Raw genomic sequence first — 14,523 nt, forward strand, 5'->3', positions numbered from 1 at the left:
TTGCCCACAAACGTCCATATAGTCAAAGCTATGGTTTTTCCAGTAGTCATGTACGGATATGAGAGGTGGACGGTAAAGAAGGCTGAGCACTGAAGAACTGATGCTGTCAAACGATGGTGATGGAGAAGACTCTTAAGAGCCCTCTGGACAGCAAGGAGATCAAACCAGTCAATCCTAAAGGAAATCAAACCTGAATATTCACTGGAAGTATTAATGCTGAAGCTGAAGCTCCAATACTTTGGCCACCTGATGAGAAGCCTCTGATGCTGGGAAACTTTGATGATGAAACGGTTAGATAACATCACCAAGTCAATGGATAAGAATTTGAGCAAATTCCGGGAGATGGTGGAAGACGGAGGAACCTGAAGTCCATGGGGACAGAGTCAGACAGGACTTAGCGACTGAACAAGAACAACAAGCTCTCTTGGTTTGGGGCAGATTCCTTCCTGGTGACTCAGGGTAACTGGGACTGAGAGGAAAGGAGCAACTGGTCTCAGGAGCAAGGAGAAGAAAGGTCAGGAGCGACAGTGACGGCAGAAGCCAAGACACTTTCCGCAAGTGTAACACTAGAGGCTCAGCTTCGATTTACTCCCATCAACCCTGAATACCGACTTTACCCAGTCCCACTTTCTGTGGCCCCAAGCTTTCCAAGAGTCCTCAAGAACCACACTCCCAATCGAGTGACAGTTGGAGGCAAAAAACTTGGGTTTCATACAGGAACCTTTTGCATTTTCAGCAGGATTTTGAAAATCTTGATAAAGACTATATATCATACATTATTAAGTTTAAGCTATTCCATAAACATGAAAATCTTTTTAAAATGACCTTGGACTAAATGGTACTACTGCTCACCTTGTTTACTCTACGTATTAGAAAGATATTCTTTTAATCTTGTGAATAACCTAAAAATATAGGTGCAAAAGAAATGAAGTTTTTGAAGACTGTGTTCTTCTGTGTTTCTGTTTTCCATTCCTTTGCAACGGGGCCGTGGGTTCCTATGGGGAATTCTGAGCTTGTTAGTGGTAGGAGACTTAGGTTACACAAATCTCAAGAGTTTCAAATGCTACTTGGCACTAAGGGTGTGGGTGTGGGTGGGTCCAAGGCTGATTCTGGCAACCCAAAATTTCTTTTGAAAACCCTGCTAGTTACACATAGGTAGATTCAAATGCAATTCCCATTATATCAACAACCCCAAACAGTCAACAGAAAACACATATTGGACAGTGGTAGAGTCTATTAATGTGTTACACACAGAATATATCACAATGCCTGGAAGCTATAGATATATTACCCTACATGGCAAAGGGGAATTAAGGTTGCAGATGGAACTAAGGTTATCAATCATATGATCAGGAAATTGGCAAATGAGCCTGGATTATCAGATGGGATCAATATAGTCATAAAGGTCCTGGGAAGTGGGAGGAGGCAAAGGAAGGGGTCAGATCAATGTGATGTGAAAACAATTCAACTCACCTTGGCTGACTGTGAAATTGATGGAGGAACAGGCCACGAGCCAGGGAGGGCAGGCATCCTCCAGAAGCTGGAAAAGGCACAGAAACGGATCCCACGGAAAGGAATGTGACCTCTGATACCTTGATTTTAGCCTGTTGAGGCCCGAGTCAGACTTCCAACCACACATCTGTGTTGTTGGTGGCAGCAACAGAAAACCCCTGACCTGTCTCAGAAGGTGAGCCATGGGCACAGATAAGCCTGGGATGACAAGCAGAGCTGATGGAGAAGCCTGAGTCTTTCTCAAGGGGCCTCTTATTTGTTCAACAAAAGATGAACCAAGAAAGAAAAACATCATGTATTTTCACATATATCATGATTCGCATACACTGTCACAGGTTCAAACATTTCCTCTCCATTAGTGTCTATTCCTGTAGAACAAGTCACTCCCAAATTTAGTGGCTTAGAACAACAAGAATCATTGAGCATCTCTCAGGGTGTCTTTTTAGAAGTTGTTTATCTGGCTGCATCAGGTCTTAGTTCAGGCATGCGGGACCATCGTTGCCACACGCAAAATCTTTTTTGTTTTGGCAGGTGGGATCTTAGTTGCAGCACGTGGACTCCCAACTACATATGGCATGTGGGATCTAGTTCCCTGGCCAGGGATGGAACTCGGGCCCCCTGCCTTGGGATCGTGGAGTCTTAGCCACTGGACCACTGAGGAAGTCCCCTAACATTCATTTAAATTCAGCTGATATTTATTGAACATCTACTACATGCCCAGTATGATGAGAAGTGAGCGCTTGCAGTAGGAGAGGTAGTTGCTCATTGGCTAACTTGTTGAATATTCATGCAGAAATATTCCAGGACTATGCAGAAGGGAAATGGTCCAGGTGTTTACGGAAATTACAATTTGATGGGGGAAGCCATTAATCCGATAAGCAATGATTCTGCACCTACCATGTGTCAGGCACTTAAAGGTGCTGGAGATAGAACAGGGAATAGAGCAGATAGGAATCCTGGCCCTCATAGAGTTTATGTTTTAGTGAGGAACACAGAATACACCCAAGAGAATCAATAAAGTATGCACTGTATCAGGATGGGATAAGGGTTAAGAAAAAAATGAAGCAAGTGTATTAACTTCCTATCACTGCTGTAACAGATTAGCACAAAATGAGTGGTGTAAACAACACAAATTTACTATTTTATAGTTCTGGAGGCCACAAGTCAGAAATGAATTGACAGGATTGGGTTCCTTCTGGAATGATTGGTGGGGGTTTAGTCGCTAAATCATGTCCGACTCTTGCAATCCCATGGACTGTAACCTGCCAGGCTCCTCTGTCCATGGGATTCTCCAGGCAAGAATACTGGAGTAGGTTGCCATTTCCTCCTCCAGGGGATCTTCCTGACCTAGGAATCAAACCTGGGTCTCCTGCATTGCAGGCAGTTTCTTTACTGACTGAACAATAGCAGGGGAACCATTAGGAGAATTCATTTTCTTGCCTTTTGTAACTTCCAGAGGCCACCTGTGTTAAGGCTCATGACCCCTTCCTTCTAACTTCAAGGTCAGAAGTGGAGCATCCTCTAACCTCTCTCTCTCTCTCTCTCCAAACATGCATCTGTCTTCATAGCTCCTCCTCTGACTCTGACCCCGATGCCTCCCCACTTATAAGGTCCCTTGTGATTATATTGGACGCAGAATAATCTCATCTCAACATCATTAATTTCATCCCATCTGCAAAGCCCCTTTTCATCCCATCTGCAAAGCCATGTAAGATAACGTATTTATACATTTCACAGATTAGGATGTGGTCATCTTCAGGGACCATTATTTTTCCTGCCACAGCAAGGAAGGAAGACATGGATTGCTGGGGAAGAAGGATGCCATTTTAGACAGGTTATCAGAGGAGGCATTCCACGTGGCGTCAGTGGTAAAAGAATGCACCTGCCAATGAAGGAGACTCAAGTTCAATCCGTGCACTGGGAAGATTCCCTGGAGTAGGAAGTGGCAACTCACTCAAGTATTCTTGCCTGGAAAATTCCATGGGCAGAGGGGCCTGGCAGGTTATACAGTCCATGGGGTTGCAAAGATACAGACATGACTTAGTAACTGAACAACAAGTGCGTGTATGCCTTTGGAGACCAGAGGAAGGAGTTGGATTTTACTCTGAGTGGGACAGGAGTTACAGGAGGGTTCTGAGCAGAGGCTTAACATGACCTAACTTGAGTTTTATAAAGGTCACTAGGACTGCCTTCTTGAGAATAAACGATAAGGTACAAGGTAAGAAGCAAGGAGACAAACTGCCAGATCCATTTCCTAGCAACAACACAGAAGCAAGAAGACCGCAGGTTCAGCGGGGTGGGAGCAGTGGGGTGGTGAGAAGCTGGAGATTCTAGGTCTTGGAGAGGTCGAGCTGACACTATTTGGAATGTGGGAAAGAGGCACCAAGGATGGCAGCAGGTGGTCAGCCCCAGCAAAAGGAGGCCTGAAAAGTGAAAGTGAAGTCGCTCAGTCACGTCTGACTCTTTGCGACCCATTGGGCTGTAGCCTAACAGGCTCCCCTGTCCATGGAATTTTCCAGGCAAGAGCACTGGAGTGGGTTGCCATGTCCTTCTCCAGGGGATCTTCCCCACCCAGGGATGGAACCTGGGTCCTGCGCATTGCAGGCAGATGCTTTACTGTCTTGAGCCATCCATAACTAGGATGGAGAAAATTTCAGGAGGAGCAGGGGAAGAACACAACAAGAGATCAGCTTGAGACAAGTCGACTGACATTGCCAGCAGGCTTCCAACAGATGTTGAAGAGACAGTTGGATATGAATTTGAGGTTCACTAACCTGCATAAGACCCTGATGCTCGGAAAGATTGAAGGTGGGAGGAGAAGGGGATGACAGAAGATGAGACGGTTGGATGGCATCACTGACTCAATGGACAAGAGTTTGAGACAACTCTTGGTAATTGGGAATTGGTAATGGACAGGGAGGCCTGGCATGCTGCAGTCCATGGGGAGGCAAAGAGTTGTTCATGACTGAGTGGTTGAACTGAAATGAACCTGTATAGGACATTCAAAGCTCAAGATAGACATCCCCGAATATAGAAAAGAGAAGAGAGACCCAGAGACTCAGCGGCTCTCTGTATTTGAGGGTAAGAGGGCTGACAAGCCAGGAAGATAATAGGAAAGTCTGGTGAACACGTTGTCCCAGCAGCCAGGAGAAGAGGGGTTCAAGGAGGGGGGGGGGGATCACTGACCGCTGAAAGGTTAAGAAAGAGGAAGCAACACTGTCCGCATCTCCGTTACCACAGTTACTGAGGATGCGAGATTAGCCAGAGGCGCATCACAGAGGGGACCATGAACTGTGCCTCAGTGCGCCGGGTACCCCAGAGGGACTGGGGTGAAGGAGGAGGGGGTGAGCAAGGGCTGTGAGTGTTGAAGGCAGAGGGCACATTCTTCTGGGGGAATTGTGAGCCCAGAGAGTGTAACTCAAGGATGCTGGATACCAGCGTCCGGAAGCCACACAGGCTGCAACTGAACCCGGTGAAGGTTCAGTGGGCTTTCATCAGGGATGACAGGCGGCAGAGCCCTATTTCCAAAAGGCCACTTGGATGGGTGGGGGCAGGGCCCAGGCCTGTAGGTGCGCGCAAACCTGGCCCCAGAGCGCAGCACCTCTGCACCAATCCGGTTCGCCTCAAACCGTTCGGATTAGTCCCCTGCGCGCTGGGGCCCCTGCTGCAGTGCGGTCCGGCCCCCGGGGATCCCGCGGGCTGAACTGACGCGGGGATTGGGGTGGGTGCATAGCCTGGGGACCCACGCAGAGCGGGCTGCAGCTTCCCAGACCTACAGCTCTCTCTCTCTCTCTTTTTTTTTTTTTTAATTTTAAGGGAAAAGGACGCCTAGGGAGCCTCCATGGTGTGTCACCGCACCTCGCCGCGTGCCGGTCCAAAGTACACTGGTGGAGTGTGAATGCCCGCGCCGTCACGGCTAAGGAGACTCTTCGCCTTCGGAAAGAAATTCAACTTTATTAAGGAGAAAGCACTCGTGTCACTTTCGCTAAAGGAGACAGAAAGTTTAAAAATGGGGTTGGGGGCAGGCGAGGTAACAAAGCGTAATCGGGGGCCAAGGCGAGCGGCAGCGGCTCCTCCAACCAGCACTTAGAGGCTAACAAAAACGCGGGAGGGGTCGCGCACCGCCTCCCGGGGCCGAGGCGCCCGGACGCGCGCCGGGCAGCGCCAGGACCGGGGGCGGGGGCCGGGGCCGCGCGCGGGGCCGCGAGTCGGAAAGCCCCGCCCCTCGCCCCGGGGTCCGGCCGCGCGCCCCCTCCCCGCAGTCCCGGCGGGGCCCCGACGCGGCGCGGACTACAAGTCCCAGGAAGCCCAGAGGCAGGCGCGGGGCGGGGCCTGGCGCAATTCCCCGGGATCCGGCGCGCTGGGAAGCGCCGCGGAGGACGCAGCGGCGGCGGGCGGCGGGCGGCGGGCGCGCGGGCGGGCGGGGCGCGGGCGCGGGCGCGGGCGGGGGCGGGGCCGACGTGGGCCGGAGCCCTGCGTGCCAGGGAGGGGGCTGGCCGGGCAGCGCTCGGAGCGGGCTCCGCGGCTTGCACGGCGCCTGCGGCTTGGTCCCGGCTCGGCGGGCGGCGCACGGCAGGCTCGGCGCGGGGGGCCCCGGCGCGCCGGGCGGCGCAGGACGCAGCGCGCGGACTTACGCCGCGGCCGGGGCGCCCCGAGCGGCGCGGCCACTGCCCCCGGGCCGGCCCTCGGCCCCGGCGCTCGGAGCGCGGCGGCCGCCTGGGCTTTAATGGCTGCTCGGCAGGGCAGCGCCTAGGGGTGGAAGGCGACTGCGGCGCAGGAAGGCGCCCGATCGAGCGTCCTCCGGGGGCCGGCCGCGCCTGCCGCGGCGCGCTCCATGGGGGCCCGCTGACCCGGGGCGCCGGGGCCCGCTCGCTCGCCCGCCCGCCCGCCCGCCCGCCGGGCGCGCGTCCCGGCCATGAACTGAGTCGGCGGGCCGGCCCCGCGCCTGCTCCGCCCGCTCCTTTCTTCTCGCGCCTCCTCCGCCCGCCGCCCGGCGGGCCCGGCTCCCCGGGGGCTGCGGCGCCCGGGGCTCGGCGGCCCGCGGGCCCCGGGGCGCGGGGCGGCGGCGGCGGCGGCGGGGGGCGCGCGGCTCCGGGCGCGGCGCCTGCACCATGAACTACCAGCAGCAGCTGGCCAACTCGGCTGCCATCCGGGCCGAGATCCAGCGCTTCGAGTCGGTCCACCCCAACATCTACTCCATCTACGAGCTGCTGGAGCGCGTGGAGGAGCCGGTGCTGCAGAACCAAATCCGGGAGCACGTCATCGCCATCGAAGGTGAGGGCCGGGCCGCCGCGGGGCTTCTGGAGGGCGGGTGCGCGCGCGCGCGAGCGTGTGTGTGCGTGCGTGTGTACACACGCGCCGGGCCATGGCACGCGGCTGCCCCGCCGAGTGGGCACTGCGGTGCTTCTCACCCCGCCAGACCGGGCGAGAGCAGAGGGGGAGGCCGAGAGGGCCGGCGAGCGCGCCGCCGGAGATGGATCGCTGGCGATAATGTGCTAATGGGCTGTGGAGTCTCCGCTGAGAAAGTGACTCTGCGCGGCCGTGTTCTGGGCCAACCGAGTGACCCGGCCCAGCCGTAAGACCCCGGGGCGCCCGGAGCGGTTGGCGCCCCCGGACCGTGTGACAGGTTACCAGGCCGGGGCCGAGCGTCTTGGCTGGACGTTGAAGAGGTCTTTGGAGAAGTGCTGCTGCTGGGGGCGAGGCTCTGGCTGGCGGGTCTCCTCCGCAGGGTAGGGTCAACCCCTTTGGTGTGTTTGCCCATTTCTGGGGGCACAGTGGAGGCAACGGAACTTAGCCCCAGCGGAGAGCCAGCCCCGGCTACTGGCAGCATCGCAGGTCCGACCCACCTGTCCCTGCGCAGAGTCTGGTTTCCTCTACAGAGTGCTTTCTACCGACATCCTGGATCAGATCAGAAGAACGCTCCCTTGGGGGGGTGTCACTTTCACACGCCTGGCACTGGGATGTCACCCACACTTACTGCAAGTCAGGCGAGGCAGAGGTCCTCAGGAGAGGTGCCGCGGACTTATGCCTCTCTGGGGCCTGTGTTTTCTCTGGATCCCTGTGGTTCTTATTTCTCTGCTATTGGGCTTCCAGTTTATCCCCTTGCTTCCCCCCCTCATTGCCGTTGGCCAGTGATGGTAAAAGGTCTGAAGGGTGGGTTGTCCATAACATAGAATTGTCCCAAGCAAGAGCCCCTCTGGCTGCCGTTGAGGAGCGCTGAGGATGTTTTGAGGCCTGGCCAGGAGTGTGTCGCCCAGCTCCTGTCCATCTGTAAGCAGGGGGCATTGGCCTGGTGGGGGGGCAGTCTTGCCAGGGCACTGTGCCGCCTGAACGGCTCACCCCAGAGTGGCTGGGCTTGATGCCTGACCTGTTAGATGGAGAAGGTGGTGTCGATGCCCTTGGCATCTGGTGGCCCCACGGACTTGAACCGCGTCCCAGCCCGGCTGCCCGATCGGCATCCTTTCTCCATAGGGGACTTGCTAATTCCGGGAAGGATCTGGACCGTGCTCCAGCCTTCTGCGGGCCTGGCTGTCAGAGCACCTGCCGCCCCGCTGGCAATTTAAGATGCTTCCAGATTCCTCGAGAGGCAGAGGCTCCCGTGTGCCTCTGGCAGGACTTGTGGGAGGCCCGGGGGACCAGCGCAAGGCTGCTGGTGCTGGGCGAGCGGGCAGGAATGTCCCTTCAGGGTCTGGGCTCCGGCGCGGTGGCCACTCATGTGAAAGGCTCCCTGCTCCTCTCTCTCTCCTGGCAGCATCCACGGGAGTCTGATGAAACTCTCAGAAAGCTGATCCTGAGTGTTGGATGCACCTGGCCGAGAGCGCCTAGTATCCATGCAAAGACCTCATTGGAGCATCCTACCTGCTGCCTCGGGTCCATTTCCCATCTTGAAGCCCAGCTCTGGGGTCTCAGGCACTCCCCACGCACCAGTTTGACTTGCTAGCAAGAGGATGTGGTTTCATTCTTCTTTTTTGGGAAGAAAAATACCCCCCAAATCCGTGTGGTTCCTTGATGATGGTTTCTGGTAGCTCGATGTCTGTCTGCCTGTACTCTCTGAGATTTTAAGCTCCTTCTTGGCTGAAAACCTTGTCGTTTGTTGATGAGACTCAGAATCAGTGATGAATCCTGCTTGGGACTTTGACAAGGCTATTATTTTTTCTGTTAAAAGACAAAGGAATGTCTGTATTGTGTCAGGGCTGTGGTTTATTTAATGAGGCTTTAAGAACCATTCAGATATGCCTCCCTTCTTTGCGTTACTAACAATGATCGCACCTTTCATTTGTACAGAAGAACTTTAGTAAGGATGCTCTTATATTCACAAGCTCGTTGTGTGGCAGCCCCGACCCTGTGGGAGAATGTGGGCCAGCTTCATTTTATAGAGGATGGAGCTTCAGGGAAGGTTAATGACCTCCTGAACATTTGACTGAGGTCAGAGGTGAGTCTGAACCAAAGGATCCTTGGAAACCACGTCTGCAGGCTTCCCCCCCGCCTTCCCAGCCATCTTCTGCCGGTCCTAATAATGAAATTTCCTTGTTACAATGAACTGTTCCCCCACTCCGTGCCAGTTTTACACTTGATCTTAGCCGAAAGGCCGAGAACTGATGTGCCAGTTTTAAGATGCAGTTGTGATTTCTATCTGTGCCATTGATATCTTGGAAGCCGAGAAGATTGCTCAATTGTGGCAGGACGACATTTTTCCTGTGACAAGAGAAATACTCAGAAGCAGTTTCCTGTGGTTGTGTAGGGCGTGGGTCCTGGGTTCTTCCCTCACCCCGGGTCGGGGAGCATGGCCCTGGGGTATGCAAACTGCGGACGCGTTTGTCGGAGCTCTGTGCCAGGAGAGCAAGCTCCGGAGCATCCCAGTAGCCCCGAGGAACACACACATCTGCCCCTGCCTGTGAACGTGGCAGGGGAGGATGGTACTGTGGCAAATGCACACCTCCTAGAATTTTGAAGTATATGCGCGTCATAGTCAGTCGTTTAAGAATCGCTTGTCGCAATGAACAGAGAAGATCATCTGTGTTTTAGAGGATATCCAGCCTGGCTTTATCTTCTGTCTCTGTGTGTAGATGCACAGAATTGGAGTCAGATTCACAAAACTACTTGATTGGCACAGTGTGAGCGCTTTGCCATGTTATGAAAAATTTTGAGGATAACGATTTTTCACCTTGGGATAACATTCCAGCATTTGACTGTGCCATAATTTACAGAAACTTTTCCTGTTTTCTGGCATCTTGAAGCATTTTTACTGTGGAAGAGAGGAGCAGGCTCGTCGAAGGGAAGGAAGTTTCTGCTCGTGCTTGTTTCAAAGTGATTCCCAGAGAGTCTGGATTGGAAAATCTCTTAATGATGGACCAAATTGTATAGATTTTAGTTGAAAGGGCTTACCGAGAATCCCAATTCTGAGCGGGTCTGTGACCCTGTTTGAAGGCACGGGACGTGTGATTTAATTCTTAGTCTTGTTTTGAAACATTGCTGCCGCTAAGTCGCTTCAGTCGTGTTCAACTGTGCAGCCCCATAGACGGCAGCCCACCAGGCTCCTCCATACCTGGGATTCTCCAGGCAAGAACACTGGAGTGGGTTGCCGTTCACCTTGCCAAAAAAGAAGAAAGTGTTTTTTCAAATATTTGCTTGAGAGAGATTTACTTTTTTCCTCCAGTATCTGGAGTCTTAAGGAGACATTGCCCTCCATTCTCAGATTTACCCCATCAGTTTTCTGGGGTGTCCCCCAGGTGTGGCCGGCACCCCAGGTGTTCTCAATACCTGGACATGAGCTGGGACCAGCTGTCTCCAGGGTGAGCATCCTGCCTAGGGTCCCCGCTCCAGTTTTTCTTTAAAAAGAAACATCTGGAGTTGATGGGGTTGAGGTAAACACATCAGCTGCCTTTCTTGTTAGATAAAAAAGCTTGCTCTTCTTGCACCAGTAAAGCCTCTATTAGCAATTGCATGTTGTAATTCAGCTTGCCAGCAGTGGAACAGCGATGCGGATGACAACCCAGCCAGCTTATTCAGCTGGGCCATGGCTGAACCTCTAACTGGTCTCATGTCTCCACACCCACCAGGCAGCAAGCAGCTCAGGGGGAACCGAGTGCCCTGCTGGCCCCATTGGAGGTTTGTGTGGCTTCCTCTTAGGGTGTGGAGAAGTCCCGGTGTTCGACGGGAGAACTCTGCCTGGCATCCCGGGTCAGAGCACTCACGGGGGGTGTTCGAGGCCTGAGCTTCGGCATGTGGGGGACCTGGGAAGATGGGACAGGGATCCCCCTTCCTTCCACGATGCAGCTGCTCCATTGAGCATCGTGTACAGCAGAGAGCTGAGTGCTTGACCTGCGTGTCTCCACCCATCTTATGATGATCCCATGATGTCGATGCCACCTTTGAAGCCCAGAGGGCTTCCCTCATAGTTCAGTTGGTAAAGAATCCACCTGCAATGCAGGAGATCCTGGTTCGATTCCTGGGTCAGGAAGATCCGCTGGAGAAGGGATAGGCTACCCACTCCAGGATTCTTGGGCTTTCCTGGTGGCTCAGCTGGTAAAGAATCCACCTGCAATGTGGGAGACCTGGGTTCGATCCCTGGGTTGGGAAGATCCCCTGGAGAAGGGAAAGGCTATCCACTCCAGTATTCTGGCCTGGAGAATTCCACAGACTGTATAGTCCATGGGGTCGCAAAGAGTTGGACATGACTGAGCGACTTCTGCTCTTCACTTTGAGGGCCAGAAAGGGTAGGAAAATTGCTCGAAAGAGATGAGCAGGGTTGGTCAACCTCAGTGCTGACTCTCCAGCCCTTTCTGAGTGAGCGACAGAACTCTTGATGACTCACAGTTCCCCCAAGTCGAATGTACAAACCATCCGAGCCTGTGTCCCCCTCTATCCAAGAGAAGAAGGGCTTGCGGACGCTGCCAATAGCTGGAGGTCTTGTGTTCTCTGTGAAGTTGCTTACCTCGGCAAAACTGTGGTAAGAGCCTGTTTTCCTATGGAAATTTATTTAATCTGGTTGTTGCAGGATAGGGGAGCAAATACCTTCTCCCTGCCATAAGATGAGCATAATTCTTCTTCGACACTATTGACTGTATTCATAATATTTCAGGCTTCATCAAAGTTGTAACTATGGGGGTTTATGGTTATTGATATGAGTATCACAGTCTCCTCCTTAAAATTAATTCTCAGGTGGTTGTTTGTCCCTTCCGGATTAAATTTCATACCTTAGTGGCTTCTGACCCTTCCAGAATCCAGGCATCCCTTCCACCTGGCTGAAGTGAGCGTGTTCCTGGCCTCTCCCAGGCTCTCTGTCCCAGCTCCCTGCACAAAGCTCATCTCCTTACTCCAGTCCAGCCTGAGGACTGGGGGTTCTTTGGGGAAATCAAGTCATGCACGTTTTTATCTCCTCAGCGATGCTGTGTATCGTGTCTGGCCCTTGGAGGATGTCCAGGAATTGTCAAGGGTGTGACTTGGAGGAGGGACTCAGGTTTTCTCTGGCTTTTGGGTCCTCTTGCTCCTCACTGGTGATCTGACCGGTGTTGATCGTGCAGAGAGGGTGTTCTGAAACTTGTCACGAGAGCACAGATGCTTGGACTGGGGTGCTTAGGGGTCAGGAGGTGGTGGTTAACTTGGGTGTGGTGTTTGGGTGGCAATGAGATTTTTTTCTAGTGCATGTAGGGGAAGAGAAAGATTTGCTTGCTGAAGCCTGGCAACTTTTTCATCCTAACTGTCTGCAGAAGGGTGGTGCTTTTTCTGCTGGTGTATGTGAGTTTCAGGTGTCGAGTCTGTGCATTGATAGGGACGAATGACTGACAGGTCTGGGTGGCTAACAGTGTAGTTTCTTCAGTGGAACGTTGAGAGTTTTGATTCTTGAAGTTCAGTGTGCAGTCAGATCACATGGAGGGCTTGGGAAAGCAGAGTTGCTAGTTCTGTAGGTTTGGAGCAGGCCAGAGAGCGTGCTGTGGACAAGTTTCCAGAGGATGCTGGCTTGGCGGTCCAGGGACCGCACTTTGAGAAGCATGGTCAGGGAGGGGAGGGCAGTCCAGCGGCGGACCGGGCACCTTCCCTGGGCATCGCTCTCAAACAGTGGAAGGCGTGTCGCCTCATCCTCATTGCTGCTGGTGACTCAGCTTAAACACAGTGGAGGAGGGATTGAAGCCCAGCTTTGAAGGGGTTCAAGTCCATGTTCACTTCGCCTCCACGATGATGCTGATCCTAAGTGCCCTGCAAGGAACGTGGTGGGTGGAGGATGGACATCGCCGAGGGTGGGCCTTCCCCTTTGGCTTATGGTAAAGAATCCACCTGCAGTGCAGGAGACACAAGCGACTTGGGTCCGATTCCTGGAAGCTCCCCTGGAGGAGGGCATGGCAACCCACTACAGTATTCTTGCCTGGAGAATCCCATGGAGAGAGGAGCCTGGTGGGCTGCAAGAAGTTGGAAACGACTTGGCGACTAAACCACACACTCTTTAGTCCCTGAGGGATGGTAGACCAGAAGTCCCTGGAACTCCTGGGGTTCCCTGGAGTTCCCTTCCTGTCTTGTGATGGTGGAATTTTAGGGAAATCTCCTGCATGTTTAAGTGAGGTTCTTCCGTATTCACTTATTATGATAATTTGGCAGGTGATACATCCTTGTGTTTGCTGTTTTGCTGCTAGAAGAGCGTTTCCCTAAGAAGGAGAGCTATGTGTTATTAGCAGCTTAGGAGGGCTGCCGGGGGGCCCTGGAGGAAGTGACTCCAGAGGGAGCTGCAGCCTCCATGCGGAGCCTGGGGCCCTGTTTACTGCTACCTCTGTTTCTTGTCCAAAGCTGACTTTTTATTTTGTTGAGGCTGAAATCCCCTGTTCTGCAACCTTTGTTTTTCCTGCGTGCCCTGCAGGTGTTTATCGTTGGTGAGTCTCTCTAGGGCTGTTTTAACTACTGTTTTGGTCCTGTCTCTTGTTTCTCAACGTTCAAGCAAACCCCTGTCCCCTGCCGCCCACCCCCTGCCCCACACTCCGGATTCTTTGAGGCCTAAGTGATTGAGTTTGGCAAAGCGGATCAGGCTTAGTTATTTTTAAAATCCAGGGTTCGGGGCTCTGATCGGGTGCTTAGCCACATAATTCCTCCCCTCTGTTAAGTACTTTGTTCTGAGAAGGAACATGCACCCTACAGATGTTTGTCTCTAATCTCTGCAGGATCTGTGATTGTCCTGGGGTCTGAGCACCGGGCCTCCTCCATGCCGCGTCCTTCCGGGAGCTCGGGGCCTCTGAGGGCCAAGGGGGACTTTCAGTCTCCTGTCTTGTGGGGTGGGAAGCCTGCACACGGGGCTGCAGGGATGACCTGTCCAGGGGCAGGGCCGGCATTGTGATGGGCCCCGTCCCTCCCCTCTGCCTCTGCTCATGACTGACCCAGGCCGGAAGGGGCTTACTTGCACCTGGGAGTTAAGGGGAGAGGGAGAGAAGATACCAGTGCCGGCAGAAGAGGTCTGTTAATGGACCCTTAGAGTAACCAGCCAAATAGCTGTCTGTGTGCGAGGTTGGGACATTTTCCATAAAGAGCAGACTAAATATAGGCTGGAGGGTGGGGCCCAGGGCCTGAGCTTGGGGGGGAGGGGGGCTGTCATCACTCCCATTTTGTTTCTCCCACTGGTAATCAGCCGGAACAGGTGGCCACCCTGAGCTCTCTGGGAACAGATTGGTGTGTCTGTTTAGCCAGGGGCTCATTTGCAGTTCTCACACTTCTCTCGCTGTTTGGTTCGGATTGTCTTTTTTGGGCTGCAGTGTTGGAGTGTTTGCGCACTGTTTCTACACAAGCAACTGTGTCATCTTAAAAACTGCTCGCACTGTCTGCTTGTCATTAGCATCGTGCTTCTTCGAAGCTGCCTTTTTTTTTTTTTTTTTTTTTTATTGAAAGGGTGGGAAACACTTTTCATGGTTCTGGGAGAAGAATTCCAAATAATTACCGGCCATGTTCACAAACGATTTGTGTTGGTCTTAGAAGTGTCAACATCCAGCAGGCTCTTGCAGATAGAACCATGTTGCTCTCCAGCTTAGCATGCAA

General features: G+C 53.3%; 1 protein-coding gene across 3 annotated transcripts in view; it reads left to right on the plus strand.

Annotated features, from left to right (window-relative positions):
• Positions 1-6,022: 6,022 nt before the first annotated feature.
• AGAP1 (ArfGAP with GTPase domain, ankyrin repeat and PH domain 1) overlaps positions 6,023-14,523 on the plus strand; it is a 567,532-nt gene continuing 559,031 nt past the window's right edge. For 2 of the 3 annotated variants that reach the window (XM_065917019.1, XM_065917020.1), the window contains exon 1: positions 6,023-6,786. In XM_065917019.1, coding sequence (XP_065773091.1) covers positions 6,624-6,786 — 163 coding nt within the window. In that variant the 5' untranslated portion in view covers positions 6,023-6,623. The remainder of the gene's footprint in view (positions 6,787-14,523) is intronic. The other variant, XM_065917018.1, reaches the window with a different exon arrangement.

Source organism: Muntiacus reevesi, chromosome 1 (assembly GCF_963930625.1).
Source record: "Muntiacus reevesi chromosome 1, mMunRee1.1, whole genome shotgun sequence".
Taxonomy (NCBI): domain Eukaryota; kingdom Metazoa; phylum Chordata; class Mammalia; order Artiodactyla; family Cervidae; genus Muntiacus; species Muntiacus reevesi.